This window comes from Ochotona princeps, chromosome 13 (assembly GCF_030435755.1).
Source record: "Ochotona princeps isolate mOchPri1 chromosome 13, mOchPri1.hap1, whole genome shotgun sequence".
NCBI classification, from domain to species: Eukaryota; Metazoa; Chordata; class Mammalia; order Lagomorpha; family Ochotonidae; genus Ochotona; species Ochotona princeps.
The window spans coordinates 43,376,496-43,404,469 of NC_080844.1; the positions used below are offsets into that span (position 1 = coordinate 43,376,496).

Genomic DNA, 27,974 nt, shown 5'->3' on the forward strand with positions numbered 1-27,974 from the left:
ACCTGAGGAGTGAATCAGTGGACAGAAGATCATCTTCTCTGTCTCTCCTCCTCTCTGTAAATCTGACTTTGTAATAAAATAAAGATCTTTAAAAAAAATAATAATGATGATGAAGAAACAGAAAAACAGACTACTAAATGGGTGATCACAAATTCTCCAAGCATCAGTCAAAAATGTGCTGACCTGACCATGACACACCATTCTTTTTTCCTCTTTATGGAATATAAGGAACCCCAGCACCAACAGAACATTAGGAAAGCAAATGTCAGGGGCTAGCATTGTGGTGTAGTGAGTTTACCCACAGCCTACAACACTGACATCCTATAGAGGTATTTCCTAGCAGCTCTACTCCCAATTCAGCTCCTGCTAACGGCCTAAGAAAAGCATGGGAGGTGATCCAAGTACTTATGAAGACCCATGTAGGAGACCTAGACAAAGCTCCTGTCTCCTGGCTTTGGCCAAGACCAGTCCTGGCCATTACAGCCATTTGTTAAGGAGAACCAGTAGATAGAATCTCTTGTCTCTCCTAAGTCTGCCTTTTAAACAAATTAATTACAAAATATTTTTTAAAGAAAAGAAAAGTTTGGGCCTAGCACAATAGCCTAAAGTGGCTAAAGTCCTCGCCTTGCATGCACCAAGATCCTATATGGACACCAGTTCCTACCCCAGCTGTTCCACTACCCTTCCAGCTCCCTGCTTGTAGAGAGTCAAAGACCGCCCAGCACCTTGGGACCCTTATCCCGCGTGGGAGACTCCAAAGAAACTCGTGGCTGAAGATCGACTTAGCTCTGGCCATTGCATACACTTGGATGGAATGTCTTCCGCTCTGTCTCTCCTCTCTGTAAATCTGCCTTTCCAATAAAAATAAATAAACCTTTAAAAAAAATCTGAGGTCAAAAAAAGAATTCACAAAGTGTTTATCTCCACAAAATGCATGCCTTAGGCACAGCGGCGTGGCCTAGTGACTAAAGTCCTTGCCTTGAACGCCCCGGGATCCTATATGGGCGCCGGTTCAGGTCCCGGCAGCTCCACTTCCCATCCAGCTCCCTGCTTGTGGCCTGGGAAAGCAGTCAAGGACGGCCCAATGCATTGGGACCCTGAACCCGCGTGGGAGACCCGGGGGAGGTTCCTGGCTCCTGCTTCGGATCGGCACAGCACCAGTCGTTGCGGCTCACTTGGGGAGTGAATCATCAGGCGGAGGATCTTCCTCTCTGTCTCTCCTCCTCTCTGTTTATCTGACTTTGTAATAAAATGAAAATAAATCTAAAAAAAAATGCATGCCTTAGAAATGGCAAAGACTTTATTACTATTGACCAGAACAAATCTAAGCACTAGCTATACACAAAAACCCTTACAGGGGCTCAGCGCAACGGCCTAGTAGCTAAGGTTCTCTCTTGAATGTGCCAGGATTTCACATGGACGCCAGTTCTAATCCTGGTGGCCCCGCTTCCCATCTAGCTCCCTGCTTCTGGCCCGAGAGAGCAGTCGGGAATGGCCCAAGGCCTTGAGACCCTGAACCTATGTGGAGGATCCGGAGGAGGCTCCTGGCTCCTGGTTTCAGATTGCCTCAGCTCCAGCTATTGCGGCTGCTTGGGGAGTGAACCAATGGATGCAAGATCTTCCTCTCTTTCTCTCCTCCTCTCTGTACATCTGATTTTCCAATAAAAATGAATAAATCTTAAAAAAAAGTAGAGAACAAAAAGTTTAGGAAAAAACCCTTACAGGGGTGGACTTCCGACCTAGCAGTTCCTGGGTCCCATCATCCCTGGCTACTGACTCCAACCCTGGGAGGCAGTGACAGCGGCTTCAGGAACTGGTTCCTGCCTCCCACCTGGCTTGTATTCCTTGAGGCCATTGTAGACACCTGGGAATAAAGCAGGAGACCAGAGCTGGGTCTGTGTCGCCACCTCTCATTCAAACGAATTTCAAAAAAGAAATCCCGAACTCATCTCTCCCATTTTGGGACACTTGATGAGAGCGCTTCAGGTCCAAATGAGATTGTCTGAACAGCTGTTGATCATGTCACCACACCTGTCAAATTTAAACTCCGTTAGCAGTACCCAGAAAAGGAATTCAAACTCCCCGGCTATACGGAGGCATTTCATCAGCACCTCAAACCTTCATCACAATTAGGGATCCTGGGACTAGATGAGGGACACTTCTCTGCAGTTCCCGACAAGGTCAAGCGTCCACCAGCGGCTCCAAAGCGGAGGCAGGAAACCTACTCAACCGCCCAGTTCCAGTTTCCCAAGACTCTTGGGATCCCCTGTTCGGGACACTAACCCCAAAGCACACGCCAAACCGACCTACACACCGACTGTCCCTGAGGCCACGTGAACAGGCTCACCGTCATTCTGCCTTTAAGAAACATAACTTGTCAGTATCTAAGACAAGAGGAAATGCGCAGACTGAGGGCTCCAGCCCACCTGTGGTGCTGGGGAAAGGAAGCCGGTGGCGCCCCCAGGTTCAACCCCTTGTCCTGGAATTGGCATAACTACGTTCACTTGCAGAAGAACCTGCAGCTGACAGCGGCTGACACCCCAGCCCGGGGACGTGGTCCCTCTTCCCACGGCCGCTGCGGCCCCGGCGCTCCGGCCGGCCGCCTCAGGACAGAGGCAAAGCGCTGTAGGGCTTCAGGGGCTCCCTTCACAGCGACCGGGCTGCGGCTTCTCATCCCCGAAACGGCTCTCGGGGCAAAGGCGGGCGGCGCTGTCACCGTCACGGCCGCGGGCAGACCGCCAAGGGGCAGCAGCGGCCCCAAGGGTGGAGACCCCACCACACGCCGCAGGCCCCCAGCCCGTGCGACCCGTGCCACAACCGCAGGAGGCGAGGACCATGGCCAGGCGACGGGTCACCGTGACCTAAGGAAGGGCGGCGGCGCGGCCAGCCCACGGCCTCGTTTCCTAGGCAGCTGGACCAAACATTTGGCTCACCTCCGCCCGGAATCGCTGGCTGGCACCTCCCCTTCACTCTGCGCCTCGGTCGCCATCTTCGTCAGCAAACGCCTCTCTCCGGTCCCTGCCTCAGGCCCCGCCCCGCGCCTTCGGATTGGCTAAAATGTTGCCCTGTCTTTCATGCGATTGGATAACGCCACCGCCCCTCCGCAAACTGACCAGCTGATGCTATCATTGGTCTATTCAAATAATTAACCGTCATTGGTCGCCCCCAGCCCGGGCGGAAAAACGATAGGGCGGATCCCATTCTCCAAACCCCCTGGCAACTTAAGTCTCTCAACTTGACCTAAGCTGACTTGTAGACTCCAGGCTGAAATCCCCAGCCTAAGCTCAATTGGTCTATAAATCAGAGAATTAAAAACGGGCGGGTTTGGGCCCGGCGGCGTGGCCTAGCGGCACTAGTCCTCTCCTTGAACGCCCGGGATCCCATGTAAGCTCCAGTTCTAATCCTGGCAGCCCCACTTCCCATCCGGCTCCCTGTTTGTGGTCTGGGAAAGCAGTCGAGGACGGCCCAAAGCCTTGGGACCCTGCACCTGCATGGGAGACCCAGAAGAAACTCTTGGCTCCTGGCTTCAGATCGGCGGAGTGAATCATCGGACAGAAGATCATGCTCTTTGTCTCTCCTCCTCTCTGGATATCTGACTTTACAATTAAAAAAAAATTTTATTATTATTTTTTTTTATGAAAGGGACATGCCCGGAAGCCAGGACCCACCACAGTGGCCCTCCCTACCTCACAGGCAGAATTCTACTGAGGGTTAAAAGATTTAAGGCACTTTTTAATGTTATGTGGGAAATGGGATCAAGAGAAATTTATTGCAGTGTGCAAATTTTTTTTTTAAAGATTTACTTGTTTTTATTGAAAAGGCAGATCAGATTACTGAGAGAAGGAGAAAGGAAGATCTTCACTCTGCTGGCTCACTCCCCAAATGGCTGCAAGGGCCAGGACTGAGCCCATCCGAAGCCAGGAGCATCTTCCAGGTCTCCCACGCAGGTGCAGAGCCCAAATGATTTGGGCCATCCTGAGCTGCTTTCCCAGGCCACAAGCAGGGAGCTGGATGGGAAGTTGAGCAGCCAGGATTAGAACCAGCACCTGTATGGGATCCTGACACTTGCAAGTGGAGGATGTAGCCAATTGAGTCATCTCGCCAGCAGCCTACCCTTGTTTAAAATGTTTAAAGTTCATAGCTAAGGCCCGGCATCATGGCCTAGCGGCTAAAGTCCTCGCCTTGAACACACTGGGATTCCATATGGGCGCCGGTTCTAATCCCAGCAGTCCCACTTCCCATCCGGCTCCCTGCAAGAGCTCCAGGCTCCAGGCTCGGATTGGTTCAGCTCCAGCCATTTGCGGGGAGTGAATCATCGGACAGAAGATCTTCCTCTCTGTCTCTCCTCCTTTCTGTGTATCTGACTTTGTATTAAAAATAAATAAATAAAGTCCATAGCTAGTTTTCTCTTAGTACATGTTTTCCATGAATTTTTTTATTTGAGAAACAAAAAAGAGAGCTTCCCCTTGCTGGTTCACATCCCCAAAGGCCTGCCATGGTCAGGGCTGGGCCAGACTGGATCCAGGAGCTCAGGCTCTATTTGGGTTCCTGCGTTGTAGCGGGAACTGGATGACATGATCACCTCCCAGTGTCTGCACTGGCAGGAAGCTGGCATCAGGCACCGGACCTGGTGTCCATCCTAGGATCTCCAGGTCTTAACTCGAGGCCGGATGCCCAACTGTGTTGGTTTTTTTGAAGTACCTACCTAGGGCCTGCGCAATGGTTCAACTGGGTAATCCTCCACTTCCGAGCTCCAGGATCCCATATAGGATCCAGCTCCCTGCAGGTCCTTGGGCCCCTGCACCCTCATGGGAGACCTGGAAGAAGCTCCTGGCTCCTGATTCCAGTTCAGGACAGCTCCAGCCATTGCAGGCATTTGGGGGGGGGGAGGGATGAGCCAACAGATGGAAGATCTTTGTGTCTCCTTCTTTTCATAAATGTTATCCTTCTTTTCAATAAAAATAAATATTTTTTAAAATAATAACAAAAAAATGAGGTACACTCCTATTGCATTAGCTGCTGTGTGTTTCCAGGGTTTTTCTGTTTCTCGCTTCCCTGAGTTTCTCTCAGTACTTACCTCTGCTTCATCAAGCTCTGCCCACATGTGCTTCACTCTCTTCACCAACCCTAACTGCCCCAGGACTTTTGCCAATGGCCTGTTTTCTACTTGGTCTCTCAAGCCTGTTTAAATGTCACTGGCTCAGAGATTTCATGGAGCCCCAACTAAATTTTCACAGACAACTCGATACTCTCACCTCATCACTGTGTTCACAAGGTCTAATTACGTAGCTGTTCTGTGTGACTGGTTCTCTCCTGGGAGGGTTCCCACCACAAATGGGCAGACACTCCATCCAGCTTTTACCCCATGGTGTCTGGCTTGTGGTGGCAGTTCCACAAATATTTTTTGAACTAATATAAATAAGTCCTCAACTTGATTATCCAAAAAGTTAAATCATATGTGCTAATGGATTTTTTTCCACTAACCAATCCATGTTCAAGGTTTGATAAATGTGTCCAAATAAAACCACATTTAGTTTTAATAAATCATCTATATTGAGCAAATACATGAAAAGAAACCTAAAATTCAATAAAAATTTGTGTGGAATTTCGGACAGCGCTGAAAAGTCCAAGCTGTATTAATTGCATTATGCTAACCTCATGTGTATAGTATTCAAAGCAGGAAACCAAGGCTTCAAGTCTACCCTTCTTCCAAAGTGTAAATGAGTTTCTATCTTGCTCCGACAGTATCCAGCAAACAGTTGATTGAATTAGAGGCTTTTACAAGAGAGGAGACCCTGGAAAACATTGGAAGTATTACCACTGCATTTGGAAAAACAACAGCACTCTCTATCGCTACTTCACTGGGGATGCAGAACATGCATATTTTTGTATGCCCTAGTTAAACTCTGGGTTCGGGCAAACCTGCACCTGACTAAATTTCTGGGTCTGTCACTTGCAGTTGTAGGACACCTGCCACTTCAGCTTTCTGATTGTGTTTCCTCTTCTAGAATATAAGGATAACAACTGACATGCGATATTGTTGACAGATTAGAGAACTCAGCACAATGTCTGGCACTTACTAAGACTAGATAAACATTCCAGGCCATGAGAAGACACTTGGGAAAGCTAAATGCCCCCAGGTTGCACATCTGTCTCAGCTGCAGTGTGAGAAGGACCCTCCAATTACACTTGTTGCAGTTTGATCAAGGGGGCTTCCTCCTCCAACCCGCCCCCTCCTCTGTAAGTCTGATTGAAAGCCAATGTCACACTGTAGAAACACACCCTCAGCTGCCGTGCCTGCACACCAGGTGTCGCCCAGGGTGTCACGGCTGCCCCGGGGCTGTCCTCCCACTATCTCTGGACAGCTTGGCAGCCTGCCGCTAAGCGCCCTGGCAGGGCAGGAACTCCAGGCGGTTCAGAAAGTCCTCTCTGTTCCCACAGGCGGGCTGAACAAAAGGTCACAGGTGAGCAGTTGCCGCCCTCACAGAGCTTAGGACAGAGACCAAAGAAACACATGTCACCCACACAGAAGATGGCTCCGCATTAGGGAGGCAAGATGTCACACTTGTAGAAATAGATTCCTAGAAAAAAAAAAAAAAGATTCCTAGGAACTCAGAAGCTTGGAAAGCGGAAGGAGGCCTGGATTGTCAGGTCAAAAGCAAGGGCATGGATTTGACTTGGCCACAAATGCCACTGAAAATCTGTCTACTATACCAGATGGGAAAAAAAGTGGGTATTTTATTTTTAAGATTTGCTTATTTATTTTAAATTTGAAAGGCAGAGTTACAGAGAAAGAGGGAAAGACAGAACACTGGTTCACTCCCCAGACAGCCAAAAAGGCCAGAGCTAGGCCAGTCCAAAGCCAGGGACTTCCTGCAGGTCTCCAACATGGGTGCAGGGGCCTAGGCCTGGTACCATCCTCTGCTGTTTTCCCAGGCCGTGAGCAGAGAACTGAATCTGAAACAGAGCAACCAGGTCTTGACCTGGCACTCATATGAGATGGTGGTGTCCCAAAGGGCAGTTGAACCCTCTACAGCACAACCTGCAACTCCAGTCCCAGAAATGGTGTTCTAATCCTCTTTCTACTTTCAGGTGTTCGCATTGGAGGGGAAAAGAGGTTTCAAAGAAAGTGAAAAGGCCAGAGATGGGAGAGAAAACAAATAAAGGATGTGTTCATGATCTGGACCTCTAGCCATGTCCTTCAGCATGGCAAAGAACCTGCAGGCTCTACATGCATCTCTGGTGCCTGCTTTTATTCTTGTTTTTCCTCCCTGTCCTCGTTAAAAGCGGATGTCTATGGCATCACGTGCGCATCAGTCATTTCTGAAACTTGCATCAGTGTGGAGTGTGGTGAGAGAAAGAAACAGGATAGAAGCCGGACTCACATATTCAAACCCCTGCTGACCTGACCTCTCCAGCTCCAGCTCCAAACTCATCCAAGCAAGGAGCTTCCAGACTGACCAAAAAAGAACCCCTATAGCTATGTATAACCCTATAAACAGACTTGCCCAACAGGCACACATGCACAGAATAGCCAAATGCTGCCAACACGTGAGCTTCCTGGGATGGAGGTTGTGAGCCACACGGCCATTTAAAACACAGTGTGTAATGCAGCGACAGCGATGCCTGCAGAGAACGTGAAGCTAGGTGCAAACTGAAGTGTCCTGTGTCTCAGGAGAGCCACCAGGACTCCGCAACCACTGCGCCAGCTCCTTTGTATTCCAACATAAGCCCCCAGTAGACGTTGTCTGAGTTGCATGCTAGCCTCCTGTTCACTTCTGTTTGCGACTGAGGCGAAAGACCTAGGACCATGGTGCAGCGAGTTAAACCACTACTTGCAAAGCTGACGTCTCACATGGACACCAGCTGCTTCATTTCAAATCAAGCTCCCTGCTAATGCATCTGGCAAAGCAACAGAGGATGGCCCAAGTACTGGGGCCGCTTAAACCCATGTGGGAGACCTAAATGGAGTTCCTGGCTCCTGGCTTCAGCCTGGTTCAGTCCCAGTCATTGCAGCCATTTGGGGAGTGAACCAAAAGATGGAAGATTTTGTGCTCTCTCTCTCTCTTTCTCTTTTTCTCTCTCAATCCTCTCCATAACTTTGAAAAATAAATAAATAAATCTATAAGAACTTGGGGTCAGTAATAATAAGATGAGCATTGTTTTTACAAGCCAAAAATCTAGAACAGGCATTTGGTGCAGTTTGGAACATCAACAACCCATAGGAAAGTACCTGAGTTCAACTTCCAACTCTGCTTCCGATTCCAGCTTCCTGTCATGCCCGCTCTGGGAGTGCTCGAGTTCCCTTCACGCACATGGCAGATCCAGATGGAGTTCTGGGCTCCCGGCTTCTGGGCTTTATTCAGATGCCTACATGGTTATTGCAGCCATTTGAAGATGAAGCAGCAGACAGAAGATCTCTCCCTCGGACTCTTCCTTCTGCCTTTCAAATAATTCTCTAACAATTAAAAAAAAAAGTAGGGGGCAGTGACAGAAGAGGAAAAAGAACTGAATGAGTGAGAGGGAAGGAGACCCGGTTTTGCGCAGCTAAAAGTGAGTTCAAGGTTTCCCAAGATAAAACCCTGGAGTCATTTCCCCAAAACACGAGAACGATAGCTGGGAAAAGATGGATCACAGGCAACAGGCTGACTCAGTGGACCCACAGCACTTACTGTCCAAGTGCATGGCAGTGGTGGGGAGGCTGAGGAGCTCAGCATCTCCAGGCACTCACTGAGCCCAGTTAATTGGGCAGTGCAGTTGAATGAGCTGCAGACCTTAGCAGGGACTCCCCAATGGCCAGGCCTGAAGTGACAGCCAGCTCTGGGGAAGCATGGAGTGGTCTCAGACCTTGTACAGTCAAAGGGAAAGTCTGCAAACAGAGCAATTAGTCTGAACTGAAAACTTACAGTCCCTTTCATCAAAACCAGTCCAAAGCTCAGGCAGGAGGCCCCAGGTGCTGGTGGGACGCTTCAGTCATCATAAATATCACGTGGAGGAGCCACCAGTGCAGGTGAATCTGTTACATTGAGTGTTATCTCCTTGGTCGCATGAGCTGAAGCCTAATGGTTGTTCTTTCAACTGCTGTAACCCACTCACCTTGAGCTTGTTTGGGTAGAGAGAGGCATGCTGCACGTAGTCTCTGTGTAGTTACCAGCAAGCAGGACGAAGGTCAGCAGTGGCTCCATGGCTTACCCTGCCTCTCTGTCCTCTAGGCAGAGGGTTCAGAGTTGGCTTCAAAGATTTCCCTTCAATATCAGAAAGCAAAAAAAAAAAAGAATTGGTCCTAGGGTTGGAGTTGAGGCACAGGATGTAGGCCACTGCCTACAACATCGGTGTCTTGCCAGTTCAAAGACCCTGCTGTTCCACTTCCAATCTAGCTCCATGCTTGTGGCCTGGGAAAGCAGTAGAGGATGGGCCAAGTCATTTGGGCTCTGTACCCACGTGGGTGACCAAGAAGGAGCTCCTGACTCCTGGCTTTGGATCAGCTTGGTCATTGTAGCCATTTGGGGAGTGAACCAGCAGATGGAAGATCTTTCTTCTCTCTGGAAATCTGCATTTCCAGTAAAAATAAATAAAATTTTTAAAAAGGGGTGGGGGAAATGCCCTGCATGATAGCCTAGTGGCTAAAGTCCTCCTCTTGCCTGTGCTTGTTCATACCCCAGCTGCTCTACTTCCCATCAAGCTCCCTGCTTGCAGCCTGGGGAAACAGTCAAGGATGACCCAAAGCCTTGGGACCCTGCACCCATGTGGGAGACCTGGAAGAAGCTCCTGGCTTCTGGCTTTGGATTGGCTCAGCTCTGGCCTTTGCAGCCACTTGCGGAGTGATCCAGCAGATGGAAGATCTTTCTCTGTCTCTCCTCTCTGTAAATCTGGCTTTCCAATAAAGATAGATAAATAAATCTTTAAAAAGAAAAAAGAAGAGGAAGAAAGTTCTGCCTTACTCACTCACTTACACTTTAGGGTGAATTAAATACAAAGGTAATATGTGAGGAACAGACGAACTTAAAGGACTTTTTAATAATTAATTAATTTTCATGTTATTTGAAAGACAGAGAGACAGCAAGAAGGAAAGGAATTTTCCGTCTGCTGGCTCATTACCCAAAGGAACCCAAGTACTTGAGCCATGGCCTGCTACCTCCCAGGGCACACCCTGGATAGAGATCTGCTCAGGTGGACTGAGACCTGACATGAGACATGAGCTTCCCAGCAAGCAGTGACTCAACCACTTAGTCAAATGCTCCCGCAGAAAAGCTATCTCGTGGGATCAACACCATGGCTCAATGAACTAAGCCTCTTCCTGCACGTGCTGGGATCCCATTTGGGCAGCAATTTGTGTCCTGGCTGCTCTACTTCTCATCCAGCTCCATGTTTATGCCCTAAGCAAGCAGAGGAGGATGGTCCAAGGCCTTGGGACCCTGTACCCCTTTGTGGGAGACCTGGAAGAAACCCCTGGCTCTCAGCTTCAGCTCAGCTCAGCTCTGTTTATTGTAGCCAGTGGGGAAATGAACTAGTAGATGAAGATCTTGCCCTCCCTGTCTTTCCTTCTCTTTATAAATCTTTCTTTTCAATTAAATAAATACATCAAAGAAAGAAACAAAGATAGAAAGAAAAAAAAAAGAAAGGGAAGAGAGAGAGAAAGAAAGAGTATTCACACGGTTATTTGGGTTAGGAAATACCAAAACCTAGTGGGGACCCAACAGCTGTGTCTCAGATTACCATATTACATCTGTTGCATTTCTAGGTCTCCATGGTTGTCTGATTAGTGTTGGTGCTTTCCGCTGGACTGTGGCTCCATGATTGAGGAACATATTTGGTTTTACTTAATTAATAAACAATGAGGGCCCGGCGGCGTGGCCTAGCAGCTAAAGTCCTCGCCTTGAATGCCACGGGATCCCATATGGGCGCCGGTTCTAATCCTGGCAGCTCCACTTCCCATCCAGCTCCCTGCTTGTGGCCTGGGAAAGCAGTCGAGGACGGCCCAAAGCTTTGAGACCCTGCACCCGCGTGGGAGACCCGGAAGAGGTTCCTGGTTCCCAGCTTCAGATCGGCGCGCACCGGCTATTGGGGCTCACTTGGGGAGTGAATCATCAGACGGAAGATCTTCCTCTCTGTCTCTCCTCCTCTCTGTATATCTGACTTTGTAATAAAATAAATAAATCTAAAAAAAATTAATAAACAATGAGATTACTAGATCTAATGCAGAAACTATAGCCAGCTTCTACTGGATGTGGGGTTTTGTTTCTTTGACTTGTGCACCCAGCATCTCTTTAGGAGTCTTGGGATACAGCTGAGCCTCTCTCTGGTTGCAAGAGTGAGCAAGTCACTCAGACCTGGCTGATTAGGGGAGCCTTGCTGCTTGTTTCAACAATCCTACAGTCCAGACCAGTCCCTGCCCCTTCAGAGAGGCAGTGTGTGGTAGGCACGCAACGCGGGGAACTCAGCAGTATGGAAGAATTTCTGCTTACTGCTTAGGGCAAACACAGCATCAGGAGAAGGTTTATGGCGAGAGTAAAATTTCAATGCCTAGAGACTGAGAGGACATTCTCTACACCGAGAACAGGATCACGCATGCGGACACGGCAGCAGGTGGGATGTGCCTGAGGCTGGAAAGGGTTTCAGTGGGAGTGGCATTAAGGTAGAAAAGGAGAGCCCGGTCAGGCAGCCGAGAGTTTTGGGTGCTGCATCCTATGTCTGGGGGCAGAGGGTTTTTCTCGGGAGGCAGCGCAGACCCCACGGGGCAGAGGAGCCTGAGAGGAACTGAGTGTTAGGAAGTTGTTCCATCAGGAGAAGAATCTGGAGCCCCAGACACCAGACGCACACACACAGGCAAGCAGCAGTGAAGCGCGCGGCCATGGGGCCAGAAATGGGAGAATGACTGCTGGTCAGGGGACCAAAGGGAAGACTCCACTGACTTGGGGAATAGGAACAAGGCAGAGTTAAGAGACCACATCCCAAAGGACGAGTGATGGCATGTGGGCAATGCTTTGGGAAGCCCAGGCTTAGACATCAGTCGAAACTAAGTGTGAGGGGCTGGACAGTGGCTCAACAGACTAATCACCCCTCTTTGGTGCTGACATCCCCTACAGATGCCTGTTCGAGTCTTAGGTGCTCCACTTCCAGTCCAGCTCCCAGCTTAAGGTGAGAAAGCAGAAGAGGATGGCTCAAGTCCTTGAGCTTTTTCAACCCATGTGTGAGACTTGGAAAAAGCTCCTGGATACTGACCTTAGACCAGCTCAGCTTCAGCCATTGCAGTCATTGCAGTTGGGTTCAGGGTCCCAAGGCTTTAGCCCGTCCTCGACTGCTTTCCCAGGTCACAGGCAGGGAGCTGGATGGGAAGTGGAGCTGCCGGGATTAGAAATGGCGTCCATATGGGATCCCGGGAGTGCAAGGCAAGGACCTTAACCACTATGCTATTGCGCTGGGCCCGACCACACTAATTTCATAAATTATTGGGAGGATAGATGAAGGAATATCTACAAAGCATTTTTCAGTGTGCCAAAGTAGAAAAATAACCCAGATAATTAGTGGGTGCAACACTTCCTTTAGGAATGATGTAGGTGCTCTAAAATTAGGTGATGGTGAGGGCTTTACCACTCTGAGTACTCAAGAGCCATGGAATTCTACATCTTATTTTTCAATTTTTTAAATTGTTTTATTTGAAAGGCAGAGTAACAGAAAGAGAAACAGGGACACAGAGGACAGAAAGATCTTCCATCTTCTGTTCACTCCCCAAATGGCCACAAAGGCCAGAGCTGAGCTGACCTGAAGTCAGGGGCCAGGAGCTTCTTCCGGGTCTCCCATAGAGGTGCAGAGTCCCAAAGCACTGGGACTGCCTCCACTGCTTTCTCAGACCATAAACTAGGAGCTGGATGGGAGGCGGAGCACCTGGGACTCAAACCAGTGTCCATATGAGACACCAGCACTACAGACTGAGGATGAACTGGCTACACCATGCTGCTGGCCCCTGTATTTTACTTCTTTAACTTAACCAGCAAGATACCATTCAAAATAACAGAGAAAAGTATGAAATATCTGGGAATAAATCTAACCAAAAATGTAGGAGACTTATTTGAAGAAAACTACAAACTACTTAAAAAAGAAATTGAACAAGACCTCAAAAGATGGAGTAACATCCCTTGCTCCTGGAGAGGTAAAATCAATATCATTAAAATGTCTATACTGCCAAAAGCAATATATACATTCAACGCAATCCCAATCAAATTGCCCAAAACATTCTTCATGGAACTGGAAACAATGATCCAAAGGTTCATCTGGAAGCACAAAAAACCACGGATAGCTAGAACCATCCTGAAGAACAGGAAGTTAGCAGGGGGAATCACAGTTCCGGACCTCTGGACATACTATAGGGCAGTGGTTATCAAAACAGCGTGATACTGGCACAAAGATAGAGAGGAAGATCAATAGAGCAGAATAGAAACACCAGAAGGAAACCCACACAGATACAGCCAAATAATCTTTGACAAAAAGACAAACGACAATCCAGGCAAATGGGAAGGTCTGTTCAATAAATGCTGTTGGGACAACTGGTTAATAGCCTGCAGAAACAAAAAAATAGATCCACATCTCTCACCATACACTAAGATCAGATCTAAATGGATAACAGATCTAAACCTACATCCAGAAACCTTCAAACTTTTGGAAGAAAATGTTGGAAACACACTGCAACACTTAGGGGTAGGCCCTCACTTCCTAAAAAAGACTCCAAATGCAGTAGAAATCAAGACCAAAATAAACAATTGGGACCTCATCAAACTAAGAAGCTTCTGTACAGCTAGAGAAACAATCAACAAAGTAAAAAGGCAACCCACAGAATGGGAGAAGATCTTCGCACACGACATAGGTGATAGAGGGCTGATCTCCAGAATATACAAAGAGCTACAAAACAACCAAAATGTCAAAACAAACAAGCCACTCAAGAAATGGGCACGGGAAATGGGCAAACACTTCACAAAGGAACAAACCCAAATGGCAAATAAACATATGAAAAAATGCTCAAGTTCCCTGGCAATAAGGGAAATCCAAATTAAAACATCAATGAGGTACCACCTAATGCCAGTAAGACTGGCCCACATGAATAAAAGCACCAACAACACTTGTTGGTGAGGTTGCAGGGAAAAGGGATCCCTACTCCACTGCTGGTGGGGCTGCAGGCTGGTACAGCCTCTATGGAAATCAGTATGGAGAATATTCAAACAACTCAAATTCAACATACCGTATGATCCAGCAATAGCACTCCTAGGAATATATCCAGAACAATTGTTTTATGAGAAACCAACATGCACTCCTATGCTCATAGCAGCACAATCAGTAATTGCAAAAACATGGAAGCAACCAAAATGCCCATCAACAGAGGACTGGATAAGAAAGCTATGGTTCATCTACTCCATGGAATACTACTCAGCTATTAAAAAAAACAAAATGCAGTTCTTTGTGGCCAAATGGGCCAAACTGGAAACCATAATGCTAAGGGAAATGAGCCAATCCCAAAAGGTTAAATACCACATGTTTGCCTTAATTTAAGATGATATGATGTTATGTATAACATGTTATGTTTTGAATGTTATATGTTGTGTATAAACTAAAATTGAAGTATAGGTGAGGTGGTCACAGAAGGTGGCTGGGAACTCGCATTTATCTTTAACATATTGGTTACTCATTACTATGTCAATTAATTCCATAATGATGTAAATTTTTGCTGATGGTATGTTGGAGCTTTCAATTGACTGGGATGATACTCTGCTGGCTCTGTCTTCAGACCAGAGAGGGTATACCTAAGAAGCCGTTGAACTTGACTGGACAATAAGATGTTGGACTCTATGTTTGGTATACGCTTGCAATGGGGGAATCTCAACTGAACTTGAGCTGTGGTTATGCAACAAGGTGGAGGAATCCACCATGGTGGGAGGGTTTGGGGAGGGGTGGGGAGAACCCAAGTATCTATGTAACTGTGTCACATAATACAATGTAATTAATGAAGTTAAATAATAAATAATTTTTAAAACATTTATTTATTTATTTATTTATTTATTTATTTATTTATTTATTTAGAAGGCAGAATGACAGAGAGAGAGAGCTTCCCATCTGCTGGTTCACTCCCCAGAGGGCTTCAACAGTCAAGTCTTAGCCAAGCCAAAGCTAAGACCCAGAGACTCCATTCAGGTCTCTTCTGTGGGTGGCAAGGACCCAAGACTTGACTCTTCGTCTGCTGTTTTCCCAGGCGCTGGATTGGAAGTGGAGCATCCAGGATTCGAATCAGTACACCAACATGGGATGCTATTAGCACAGGCAGCAGGTTGATCCTACTACACCGCAACATTGGCACCAAATCATACATTGTACATAAGTATATTTTGTGGGCATTGAATTATATCATCAAAAAAAAAACTGCTAAAAATCAACATCAAGTACTCCATTTTATTTATTACCTGCTTTGTTGCCTGCTCTCAACACTTCTCATAAATGCAATTGGTGCTCTCCAAACCACATTGACAAACTTTCTGATCATATTAGCATTACCTTCACAATGTTCCTAGGTGACTTGACAGCGGTAGCAGATTTTCTTTTTAGATTCAGAAAGAAAGTATTAGAAAGAGAGAAGACTTTTTTCTTCTTCTTTTTATTTATTTATTTATTTGAAAGTCAGAGTAACAGAGAAAGGGAAAGACAGACAGAGAGATTGACAGAGAATCTTCCATCTGCTGGTCCATTTCCCAAATGGCTGCAATGACCAGGATTGGTCCAGGTTAAAGCTGGGATCCAGGAGCCAAGAGCTTCTTCCCATTTTCACGCAAGGGTGCAGGGGTCCAAGGACTTGAGCTATTCTCTGCTGCTTTCCTAGGTACATTAGTAGGGAGGTGGGACTTGAATTAGCACCCATATGGGATGCTGGCATTGCAAGTGCCAGCCGCTCCACTTTGCTTTGCTTTGCCAAAAACTTTCTCACCTAAAACACAGACCTGGAAGCATGCAGCTTAGCACTGTGTTTGTGTCTGTGGGACTCTATCCACCACTCTTTCATCTCAGGGCCACATACCTCACTGTGACTGCTAGAATGCTAACACATCCACTTTCCAGGCAACAAGTTGAAAAACAAAAAAACAGGTGAGTATGCCCCCTTCCTCCTCAAGAGATTTTCTGTAAGAACCACAGAAACAATCCCACTTCTGTCTCATTGGATAGAACTTCATCTGACTTCAAGACAGGCTGACACATGTGATCACGCGGCTCTGGTGCAGCTACAGCTTGGAGCTCAGGAAAGGTGAGAGTGGTCACTGTGGGTGAACTGCAGCCTCTGCCACATCTGCTACTCGACTCACCCAGGGAGGCAGAACATTAACAAATTAGTCAAGTTCGTGCTCGCTTCGGCAGCACATACACTAAAATTGGAACAAATTAGTCAAGTTCACTAAAGATCTGTTTGTTTGTTTTTTTTTAAGATTTATTTATTTTTTACTGGAAACTCAAATCAGGGTCCATATGGGATCCCAGCACTTGTGAGAATTCACTAACTGAGCCGTTGTACTGGGCCCAGAACTCAATATTTGTTTACAGCTTTTTCTTCCTGTGTAAACTTTACAATGAATTCTCATTTTTTTAATTATTTATTTGACAGGCAGAGAGACAAAAGGAGAGAGAGATGCATCTCCCTTCCATTTATTCACTCCCCAAATGCCTCCAAGACCTGAGGACTCAATCTAGGGTTTCCCACATGGCTTCAGGGATCCAAGCACCTGAGCCATCGCCTGCTGTGTCTTGTGGCCTGCATTGGCAAGCAACAGAAATCAGGAACCAGAGCTGGGACTCAAACCCAGATACTCTGTCATCCCAGCCAGTGCCTTAACCATCAGGAAAAATGCTCACCCCAGAGAATTTTTTTTAAAGATTTTTTTTTTTTGTAAGGTCTGATATACAGAGAGGAGGAGAGACAGGGAGGAAGATTTTCCATCTGTTGTTGCACTTCCTAAGTGACCACAATGGGTAGAGCTGAGCCAATCTGAAGCCAGGAGCCTGGAGCCTCTTCTGGGTCTCCCACATGGGTGTAGGGTCCTAAGGCTTTGGGCCATCCTCGACTGCCTTCCCAGGCCACAAGCAGGGAGCTGGATGGAAAGCAGGGCCACTGGGATTAGAACTGGCGTCCATATGGGATTCCAGTGTGTTCAAGGTGAAAACCTTAGCCACTATGCTAACCGTGCCGGGCCCACCCCAGGGAATTTTAAATGCCATGAGTTTTAACACATACCCAGCCCCGTGGGTCCCAAATCAACGTTTCCATGATTCTCAAATGCTCACTCAGGGCACTTGAGAGTCAGTCTTGCCTCAGCCCATTCTTTCACTGCCATCAGCCTAGTTATTTTGTTTTTCTCTCTGCCAGTTAGCTTTCCTGTCCTAGAACTTGAGATAAACAGAGTCATATGGTGTGCACTCTTTTCCCTCTGGCTTCTTTCTTTGAACATTCTGTTTTTGGGCTTCCTCCATGTTACCATGGGCTGCAACATTCAGAAACTGCATCCTCTCCTCATGAAGGGATGAACATGCAGTAGGCTGCATATCCTACAGCTTTTGCCGGCCACTTGGGCTGTTCCCAGCATTTGGCTTTTGACGGTAGAGCTGGTGAGGCCCTACCCACAGGCCTTGGTGTGGGCCCGTGTGTGTATTTCTCTTAGGTAAAGATCAAGGATTCAAACTATGTTTATTTAGAAGCTTCTGACCTTTTGCCAAAGGGTTTACGCAATTTTCATGACCCTAACAATGCATGAGGCTTATACACTTGGAGCCATCAAATAAAACACAAATTGTGAACTGCTACTAATTGTTTTCATCTTAAAATGTTAAAAAAAAAATAACCTGGGGTTAGTATCATGGTACAATGCATAGGCTGCCACTTGCGATACTAGCATTCCATATCAGAGTGCCACCTTGATTTTCTATTGCTCCACTTCCAATACAGTTTCTGCTAATGCTTTTTGTTAGGAAATGAACAATGGTCCAAATACCTGGGTCCATGTCACCCATGTGGGAGACCTGGATGGAGTTCCTGTTTCCTGGCTTTAGCCTGGCCTAGCTCTGGCTGTTGAAGCCACTTGGAAAGTTGGCTCAGGCTATATTCGTAGGAAGCTGAATGGGAAGCAGAGTAGCCAGGCGTCAAACCATCAGGTATCTCAACTTGGAACTTAACTTGTTGTAATCACAATAACTGTCCCATCACCACTTCTTTACAACATAGTTTTAGAGTTTCTAGTTTAGACAACAAGGCAAGAAAAATAAAATCCAACCAGATTAGAAGGGAAGAAGTAAAACTATCTATTTGCACATAAAATAACCTTTTTAGGTTGTGTTTATTAATTTAAAAGGCAGAATGACACAGAGAGAATCTTCCAATTACTAGTACATTCCCCAAATGTCCAGAATTGCCTGAGTTGGGCCAGGCTAGGTTCGAGAGCCAAGACTCCACTTGAGTCTTGCACCGTGAGTGCCAGAGACCCAAGACCTGGACCAAGAGCTGCTGCTGGCCAGCTGACTGGATGTGGAGGAGCAGGGGTTCTAATCGGCCCTCTGATACAAGTTAGGGGAATTCCAAAGAGCTAACCTACAAGATCCGAAGGAATCTACTAGAACAAGTGATGAGTTTTATGCTATGTTACAAAAGTACAATGTCCTAGATTTAGAAATTCAGTAACTCTTCCAACACTCTTCCCATTCTTCTTGGGTTATTTCTTCCACTTGTAGTAGAAAAAACTGACATTTTTAAACAATGTCTCCCACTTCTACCCTCTCTCTCCTCCCTCCCTAAAGGCTTGTACTTTGTACCTGTTGCTATCAGATGGAGCTGGAAAATCCTTTGTTTCTAATCTGGATCTACAGGCTCCACTCTCTTCCCTTCCCAGCCTACCCTGTGTCCAAGTGCTGTTACCATCCTGTTTGCCATTCCGGTGCAGCGCCCAGCTGTTTTACATGTTTTCCAGACTCTCCTAGTTGGTTTCTGCATGTTTCTCAGTGGGTGCTTTGTAGCTATTTAAGCAGCCTTATTAATGTATAATTTACATATCACAATTCCCCTCTCTATAAAATTATTCATTATATTTATTTGAAAGGCAGAGCTAGAGATGGAGAAATAGACAAAGAGAGAGAATTGTCTATGCATTGGTTCACTCCCAAGTCGGCCTTGGGACTGAACCAAGGGGACTCTGAAGCTTGCTCTCAGTCTCCTACGTGGCTGCAGGGGCTTCCACTCACTGCCTTCTCAAGTGCACCAGCAGGGAGCTGATAGGAAGTGTATCAGCCTGGACTTGGAACCAGTGCTCCTGGGGGATGCTGTGGTCGGCGCCTGCTGGCCTCCTGCTGTGAGTCAATGCAGCTCCAATTCACTCTTTTTAAGTCTGTTTTAGTTTTTAGTAGATTTCAGATATACCCCTCACCCTGAAAGTGTCCCTCCCCAAGTGATTTTTTTTAAGATTTATTTATTTTTATTGCAAAGTCAGATATACAGAGAGGAGGAGAGACAGAAAGGAAGCTCTTCCATCTGATGATTCACTCCCCAAGTGACTGCAACGTGAAGTCAGGAGCCAGGAGTTCTTCCGTGTCTCTCACAGTTGGCTGTCCTCAACTGCTTTCCCGGCGACCATATGAGATCCCAGGCATGTAAGGCGAGGACTTTAACCACTACCCTGTCACTCCGGGCCCTATTGGCTGCTTTTCTCCCAGCAATGTAATGCTTGCCTACGTACAATGCAACCCAAGCAGTGGCCTACATATAGGGCTTTACGGGACTTTTCTTTTTTTTAAGATTTATTTTATTTTTATTGGAAAATCGGATATACAGAGAGGAGGAGAGACAGAAAATCTTCCATCTGATGATTCACTCCCCAAGTGGTCACAACTACTGGAGCTCAGCCAATCCGAAGACAGGAGTCTGGAGCCTGTTCTGGTTCTCCCATGCGGGTTTAGAGTCCCCAGGCCACAAGCAGGGAGCTGGATGGTTTGCAGGGCTGCCAGGATTAGAACCAGTGCTCATACAGGATCCCAGGTGCGTGCAAGCCGAGGACTTTAGCTGCTAGGCCACCGCGCCGGGCACCCCTAGGGGATTTTTAAAAGACTGGCCCACCAAAAGTCCATTTTTAGCTACAGTGTAGAGAAATTAGTGCTGAGGGATTTGAGATTGTTAAATCCCTAGTGCAGGCCAATGGAAGGATCATTTTCTGCCCCTCCTCCTTAACAAAAGAAAAGGGGGGCGGGAGATGAGGTAGTTTTGGTTAACCATTAAGTCCATCATAATATCCCCCAAGGACCCCTATTTTGTGTCCATGCAAAAAACTTACCATTTTCCTCTCCTGTTATGGGGGAGAGGGACAGGTCCTCTCCTGCTGAGCCAAGGCCATCCTTAGAACCTTTGTGACTCACAGCTCCTCCCAAGACCAGCTACCATGGGATCCCCAGCAGTGCCAGCCCCCAGTCCTGGTCCCCACGCATCCACAAGCCCCGTGGCAACACAGGGCTTCCCGCCGGCTCTCCTTCCCCGCCATCCCCGTTCCCAAATCCCTGCACAGACCCTTGACAGCCACTGGCAAGTGACCTTGAAAACACAAATGCTGAAAGCTGCGGACCTGAGGATGGGAGGGTTGTGTAGGAGGGTGTGTGTAGGTGTGTGTAGGGTATGTGTAAGTGTGTGTGCCTGTGTGTGGGAGCAACCAACCAGCAGGCAGGTGTACACCCTTTGGAGATGCCAATCAAGCCTGGCGGAGGGAGTGTGGAGCAGCGCTCCCGCACTGTCCCCAACCCTTGCGCACAGAGATTGGTGCACAAGGGGGCAATGTTCTCCCCTGGGACCCCAGGCTTGCAGGAGCCCGCCCTCTCCAAGGCACAGCTCCCCCGCCCTGCTCGGTGGTAGGGCCCGGCGCGACGTCACCCATTGTTTACAAATCAACCCCAGCCGGCAGCATTCCGGCTCTGCAGCTCTCCTGTTACCCGGTTGCAGGCGCGCGGCTCGAGTGCCTACCGGGCTTGGCTTCTGCGTCTGACCTGGCCCCGGCCTCAACCTGCGCCGGGATCGCCCGCAGTCCACCGAACCCGAGGCCCAAACAGCCACCGCCGAAGCCCGCGGAGCTACCGGTGCCGCGGCGGGAGGCCATGCCGTGCCGGAGGGAGGAGGAAGAGGAAGCCGGCGAGGAAGCGGAGGGGGAGGAAGAGGAGGAAGAGGGCAGCTTCCTCCTGCTGGAGCAGTCGGTGACGCTGGGCGGCTCGGGCGAGGTGGACCGGCTGGTGGCCCAGATCGGCGAGACGCTGCAGCTGGACGCGGCCCAGGACAGCCCGGCCTCCCCGTGCGCGCCCGCCGGGCCGCCGCCGCCGCCGCAGCCCCCACGGCCCCCAGCGGACAAGGCCCGGGCCCCCGGCGTTGCGCTGCCGCTACCGTTGCCGCCGGTGTCGGCGGAGACTGTGGGCCCGGCGCCCCCGGGGGCTGTGCGCTGCGCCCTCGGGGACCGCGGCCGCGTGCGTGGCCGGGCTGCGCCCTACTGCGTGGCCGAGCTCTCCGCGGGCTCCAGCGCGCTGTCCCCGCTGCCCCCTCAGCCCGGCCTTGATGGACCTTCTGGGTCAGGCAAGCAGGGGATTCCGCAACCACTGGCCGGCCCGTGCCGGCGAGGATGGCTCAGAGGCACCGCCACCTCCCGCCGCTTGCAGCAGCGACGCGGTTCTCAACCCGAAACCCGCACGGGAGACGATGACGACCCGCACCGGCTCCTTCAGCAGCTAGTGCTCTCGGGAAACCTCATCAAGGAGGCGGTGCGGAGGCTCCATTCACGGAGACTGCAATTCCATGCCAAGCTTCCCCAGTGCCCACTCCCGGGGCCTCTGTCCGCCCCAGCGCATGAGCCCCCTTCGCCGAGAAGCCCTCGGGCAGCCTGCAGTGACCCTGGCGCACGGAAGGGGAGGGTGCAGCTCAGAACTGAAGACAGCATTCTGGTCCCTGGCAGCTAACAGCCAGCGTGGCCACAGTGCCAGCCTCGGACGGGAGGGTAGGGGGCTCCCCCGTGGGCTCTCCCCTGCCCAGTCTGGTAGAGAACTCTCTCCTTTGGAAGCAGAAGAAATAAGCTCATGCAAACTGAGAACCAGAAAATCCCGAGTGTTTTCGTGAGGGCCTGAGAGCCAAGGCCCAGAGCTGCTTGGAACTCCCAACTGGAAGGCAGATGCTAGAGGGTGCACTCCCTGCTCTCAGTCCGCAAGACTCCTAATTGGCCGGCAACCGACTAGGTGGCGTACTCCAGCCCGCTACCAAATGGTCTGGGCCCCAGCTTCCCCGGCTGGCAGGGCACGGAACCACTGCGGAAGCCCCCAGTTGCTTGCTTTACCGTTCCAGGGCTGGTTCCTGACCCATGCTGGGGGAGGCAGCAAGACTAGGCAATTTCAGGGAGAACCCCAACCCGCCGGACATGAAACTTGAATGACCCTGAACAGAGCCATGCCATGTCTTTGGGGGGTGCTGTTTCTAAACGGACATCACGCGGTGCCCGGAAAGGCTAGGGGTTGAATGGGAGTAGCTTTTTCCTCTGTCCCCTCTTTGCCGTTTCCGGAGCGCACGCGGAAGGCTGTACGCCGCCACGGAAGCTTGGAGGTTGAAGGGCGGGGTATTCGGTCAGGGACCCTCGCTCCTCTCTTGAACGTGCTTTCATACCGGGTCCTCCCCTCCTCGGGTTCAAGGTCACCATTTCCCTCGGAGCGTGCCGAGTGGCCTCATTCTGCGCGGTGCGGAGAGGGCAGCGCGCTGTGTGGCAAGCTTCAGGGTGCCCGGGGCACACTGGCGTGCACAAGCAGGAACATGCCAGAATCCTGTGCTTTTCGTGGTGGCCACAGTCCCTACTGGAGCCTGGGGTCTTTCGTGGAAACTGTCCTGAGGTGTGGACTCCCCCTCCCCCGCTGCCAGGGCTTTGCAGTCTTGCGCTAGCCAGTGCCTGCACTGACTTGGGGCCTGGAGGGGGTGCCTGGTGAGGGAGGCGCCACGTGACAGGCACTCCGGGACGCAGCCGCTTCTAATGGACTCTCGGGGGCCATTTGCAATAACAGCTGCAATTCCCTGGAGAGTCAGAGTTGGTTCCTCCCTCTCTCCCTCCCCCAGCGTGCCAGCCTTTGCCTTTGTAAGGGAAGGAAACCAAGTAGAAAATGCAACCCTCCAAATGGAGACGCTGCAGGCTCTGCTGTTGTGGCCGTGGAGGAGGGTTGGGGACCCACCACCCCTCACGGAGCGTGCCCAGACCGCTGTTGGAGTTTTACAGAGAGTCAATGGCTCGTTCAGCGTCTGGATGTGGCTATGAACGGTTGGAATCTACACTTCGCAGCGGAGTGTCTGGAATTGTGGCTGTCCTGATTCTAGGATCTTAACTTGAAATACCCGCTTTGAATAAATGTGTTGGGTTGTTATTATTATTTTTGGTGGGGAGGGGTGGAGAGGCTGTTTGAATTTCTATTATATTTGCCATCGGTGGAGAAGATGTACAAAACACATTTCTCTGATCTCCATAAACATGAAAACACTTGAGATTCCTGACAGCCTGCCTCGCAGATGGTAATTAGAGTGCCTTTGTGTCTGAGCAGCTCACCAGTTAGACGAGGTCTGGGCAGCTCCGTGTGTGTGTGTGTGTGTGTGTGTGTGTGTGTGTGTGTGTGTTGATGCTGGCATGAAATTAAATGAAAGTGAGGTCAGGGTTTGGACCAGTCCCATCCCCAGACTTGACAGGCTTTGTATCCCTGGTCAGTGCTGGAGGTGTTGCTGAGCTGCCTGTGGCCTCCCGCGGGAAGATAGGTTAGAAGGAGCAGGGGGAATGTGTCACACTGTTCTCTCTGCCACTGCGGTCCTGTGAACCCTTGGTCAAGGGGGCTGCTCAGAGTGCAAGCCTGGAGATGAGAGAGCTGGCATGGAGCTTATTAAAGGATTTATCCCTTTGCTTGACAGATTTGTTTCCCAGGCAGTGACACAACAGCCCATCTCCCCCTGTGGTGCCCCTTCCCAGGCAAGCAGCCAGGCTCTGTGACAGGAAGGCCACTTGGACAAGACAGCTTTCTCTGCAGAAAGTGAGGGTGAGATAAAGGGTGCATGAGGACTGACATGTACTGCAAATGAATGGCATGGAGGCACTACCCCTTCCTTCCAGGACTGTCTCTGCATCACCAAGTGACCAGGCTGGGTGGTGACCCCAAAGCTGCCATCTGGAGTGACTCGCTCAAGGACTCTAAGTCCTAATAGTCTACCTTTTGACTCAACGCTCCATTCTTTCTCCCCCTCCAATGCACTGACCTTCGTGGTCAAAAATGACTCCCTCCAGCCATTTGCACAGAATGATCATGGGGGCCTGGCTCAGGGTGTGTTTCCCAGCACAGCAAGCCCCATGGTGCTGACAGAACGAAGGGGCCTCCCTCAGAGCTGTGGGCACCTGCTGACTCACCCAGCCTGCTTGTAGACCTCAGGTCTTCTGTCCCAGTTCTCAGCTGGGGAGGGTGGAGGGTTAGAGAAAGGTGTGGCTTTCTCTCCATGCCCAAGTTGGCTGTGATTCAATGCAACAGCACCAATTGTGTTGCCTTCTCGTTCCCCAAACTAATGGGTGAAGGTCAGGCTGTCTTAGGACTCAGGCAATACAATCCACTCCCTAAGAAAGGGGTGGGTAGGCATTTAGTGCAGAGACCAAGGCATGCTTAGGATGCCCACATCAGAGTGCCTGGGCTTGAGTGTCAACAGCACTTGCAATGCCAGCTTTCTGTTAATGCCTGTCCTGGGAAGCAGGAGTTGATGGCGTACTACTTGGGACCCAGCCACCCATTTAGGATGCCCTGGCAGAGTTCCTGGCTCATGACTGCAACAGGCTCGGCATTAGCTATTGCAGACATTTGGTGAGTAAACCAAAAGATAGAAGATCAATCTCTCTTTGCCTGCCTTTCAAATAAATATAAATATTTTTCCAGAGGAAATGAGAGAAAGCAAAATCCTATTATGTATAAGCACTCTAATGGCATTACAGTCCTACAACTGTTCCTCTTTTTTACTTTTAAGATTTATTTATTTTTATTGGAAAGTCAAATATACACAGAGGAGGAGAGACAGAGAGGAAGATCTTCCGTCCGATGATTCACTCCCCAAGTGAGCCCCAACGGGCCGGTGCACGCCGATCCGAAGCCGGGTACCAGGAACCTCATCCGGGTCTCCCATTTGGGTGCAGGGTCCCAATGCATTGGGCCGTCCTCAACTGCCTTCCCAGGCCACAAGCAGGGAGCTGGATGGGAAGTGGAGCAGCCAGGATTAGAACCGGCGCCCATATGGGATCCCAGTGCGTTCAGGGCGAGGACTTTAGCCGCTGGGCCACGCCGCCGGGCCCTGTCCCAAGGCTCTTGAGCCATCCTGAACTGCTTTCCCAGGCCACAGTCGGGGAGTTCGATGAGAAGCGGGCTGCCGGGATTAGAACCAGTGCCCAGATGGAATCCCAGGTGTGCAAGGTGAGGACACTAGCCACTAGGCTATTGTGCCAGGGCCCTGCTCCTCTTTTTAAAACTCATACCAAGTTTTATTATTCAACTGCAAATGTTTCTCATTGTTTCATTTTTGTTTTTAAAATGTCAAGGAGGGCCCGGTGTAGTGGCCTAGTAGCTAAAATCCTTGCCTTGAACATGCTGGGATCCCATCTGGGTGCTGGTTCTTGTCCCAGCAGCCCTGCTTCCCATCCAGCTCCCTGCCTGTGACCTGTGAGGGCATTCAAGGACAGCCCAAAGCCTTGGGACCCTTCGGATTGCCTCAGCTCCAGCTGTTGCAGCCGCTTGGGGAGTGAACCATCAGACGGAAGATCTTCCTAAACTCTGTCTCTCCTCCTCTTTCTGTGTATCTGCCTTTCCAATAAAAATAAATAAATCTTAAAAAAAAAAAAATCAGCAGTCCTGAATGTGCGTGGTAGAGTCTAATTCTGAGCCATGTGCATTAAAAAAAAAAAAAACACATATAAAGTCAGAGAATCTAGAACTCACAATGCATGCTACTTTCTCTTTTTAAGATTTATTCATTTATTTGAAAGGCAAAATTACATATAGAAGGAAAAGCAGAGAGAGAAAGGTCTTCCATCCACTGGTTTACTGCCTGAATGACCCAAGCAAAGCTGGGGCAGTCCAAAACCAGGAGCCACAAGCTTCTGCCAGATCTTCCACATGGGTACAGAGGCCCAAGCACTTAAGCAATCCTCCACTGCATTCTCAGGCCATAAACAGGGAGTTAGATAGGAAGTGGAACAGCCAGGAATTGAACCAAATCCCATAGGGGACGCCAGCAGTTCAGGCTATGGCTTTTACTTGCTATGCCACAGAACTGGTCTCTAAGGCTTCTTTCCAACAGCACTGTATACTGTGGCACACAGTCTGTCATCCACTGCAAGTCTCCACACATACCGTACGGTGTAAGCGATGTCTCTGCAGTTGCCCAAATTGGCCCATCCTTTGGAGAGCATTGAGAAACCCTGCCTCAGGACCCTGGGCTAAAATGGGGGGGGTGTCCCTGTGCTAAATCCATTTTCTTTTTTTTTTTTAAGATGTATTTATTTTAAGGGAAAGGCAGATGTATAAAGAGAGGAGGAGAAACAGAGAGGAAGATCTTCCATCCAATGATTCACTCCCCAAACAGCCGCAACGGCCAGTGCTGCGCTGATCCGAAGCCAGGAGCCAGGAACTTCTTTCCCAGGCAGGTGCAGGGTCCCAAGGCTGTGGGCCATGCTCCACTGCTTTCCCAGGTCACAAGCAGGGAACTGGATGGGAGGTGGAGCCGCCGGGACTAGAACCAGCGCCCACAGGGGATCCCGGCACGTTCAAGGCGAGGATCTTAACCATTATGCTGTTGTGCCAGACCCTCTTTTTTTTTAAGATTTATTTATTTTTATTGGAAAGTCAGATATACAGAGAGGAGAAAAGAGACAGAGAGGAAGATCTTTCATACACTCGTTCACTCCCCAAATGACCATACTGGAGATGTGCCAATCCAAAGCCAGAATCCTCTTCCAGGTCTCCCACACGGATGCAGGGACCCAAGGCCTTGGGCTGTCCTCAACTGCTTTCCCAGGCCACAGGGAAAGCACATGGGAAGCAGGGTCACTGGGAACAGAACCGGCGTCCATATGGGATCCCAACGTGTACAAGGCAAGGACCTTAACCACTAGGCGATTGCGCTGGATCCATTTTCTTAAAAAATGTTCAGCATTCTGAAAAGATGGTGTCCACAGAAAATGGTCTGAATGAGGTAAAAGACCAACACTTTAAGCTGAATGAAAACAAACGTCCAACTGAAATGCATTGATTGGAAAATAAACAATTTGGAGGAAATGTGGCACACCCCCAGGGCAACTCCAGAGTCTGCAGCTCCAAGATTTCATTCTGAATTCAGTGTAAGAGCTACACTATTCGGATGCCATTCTCGCTTCTCTTTCCAGCTCAGGAGCAGAAACTAGGAAGGAGGATCAGAAACCACTTTCCTATCCAGCCAAGTCTGTATCTAACCTGTGATCCCTGCCTTCCAATCAGAAAAAGGTTACCTTGGCAACCAAATTACTAACTCACCCCATTAGCTTCCCTCCTCTGCTACCAATGCTCCATAATCACAGAATGCCAGGCAGGGAGGGCTGAGCCCTTAACAGGCTGGCGCTATGGAGATGGAATCTAGACAGGTTTCCTCTCGGGCGGAAGCTGGTACTGGCAGAGGGCACACCCTCTGCCATGCAGTGTTTCCATTTATGCGTATAGGGGCAATAAACAACCTACCCAGAACAGTGTCTGAGAGGACATAATACATAAGCGTGTGGCCCTTGCTGGCAATGCTGTTTGCAAGCTGTGTAATTTGGGACAGGCTTTGTAAGCTCAACCATCTTGGTGAGCACCTCTGCAAACAGGTGTGTAAGAGCAGATGTACCTTGAAGAAGTGTGTATAAAGATTAAACTAGATCAAATTA

The 27,974-nt window shown here is 49.2% G+C and overlaps 2 protein-coding genes across 8 annotated transcripts in view; one reads left to right on the plus strand and one right to left on the minus strand.

Annotated features, from left to right (window-relative positions):
* The window catches only part of ARHGAP19 (Rho GTPase activating protein 19), a 70,224-nt gene extending 49,778 nt beyond the window's left edge, over window positions 1-20,446 (minus strand). Inside the window, exon 1 of one of the 7 annotated variants that reach the window (XR_009246466.1) lies at window positions 2,934-3,100. Coding sequence is in view for 5 of the 7 variants with exons in the window: in XM_012925434.3 (XP_012780888.2) it covers window positions 2,934-2,989 (56 nt within the window). In the remaining 2 variants the exon portion in view is untranslated. Of the gene's footprint in view, window positions 1-2,933; window positions 3,101-20,336 lie in introns of those variants that run through there. The other 6 variants (XM_058671194.1, XM_012925434.3, XM_058671190.1 and 3 more) reach the window with 6 other exon arrangements.
* Window positions 20,447-21,044: 598 nt separating this feature from the next.
* On the plus strand, window positions 21,045-23,545 carry FRAT1 (FRAT regulator of WNT signaling pathway 1). Its single transcript, XM_058671617.1, has one exon. It carries the CDS (start codon window positions 21,145-21,147, stop codon window positions 21,988-21,990), a length of 846 nt encoding a protein of 281 aa, XP_058527600.1. The 5' UTR covers window positions 21,045-21,144; the 3' UTR covers window positions 21,991-23,545.
* The last annotated feature ends 4,429 nt before the right edge of the window (window positions 23,546-27,974 follow it).

Bases quoted from the DNA above. Each gene is read 5' to 3' on its own strand.
- FRAT1 (XM_058671617.1), top strand. From the start codon at position 21,145: ATGCCGTGCCGGAGGGAGGAGGAAGAGGAAGCCGGCGAGGAAGCGGAG.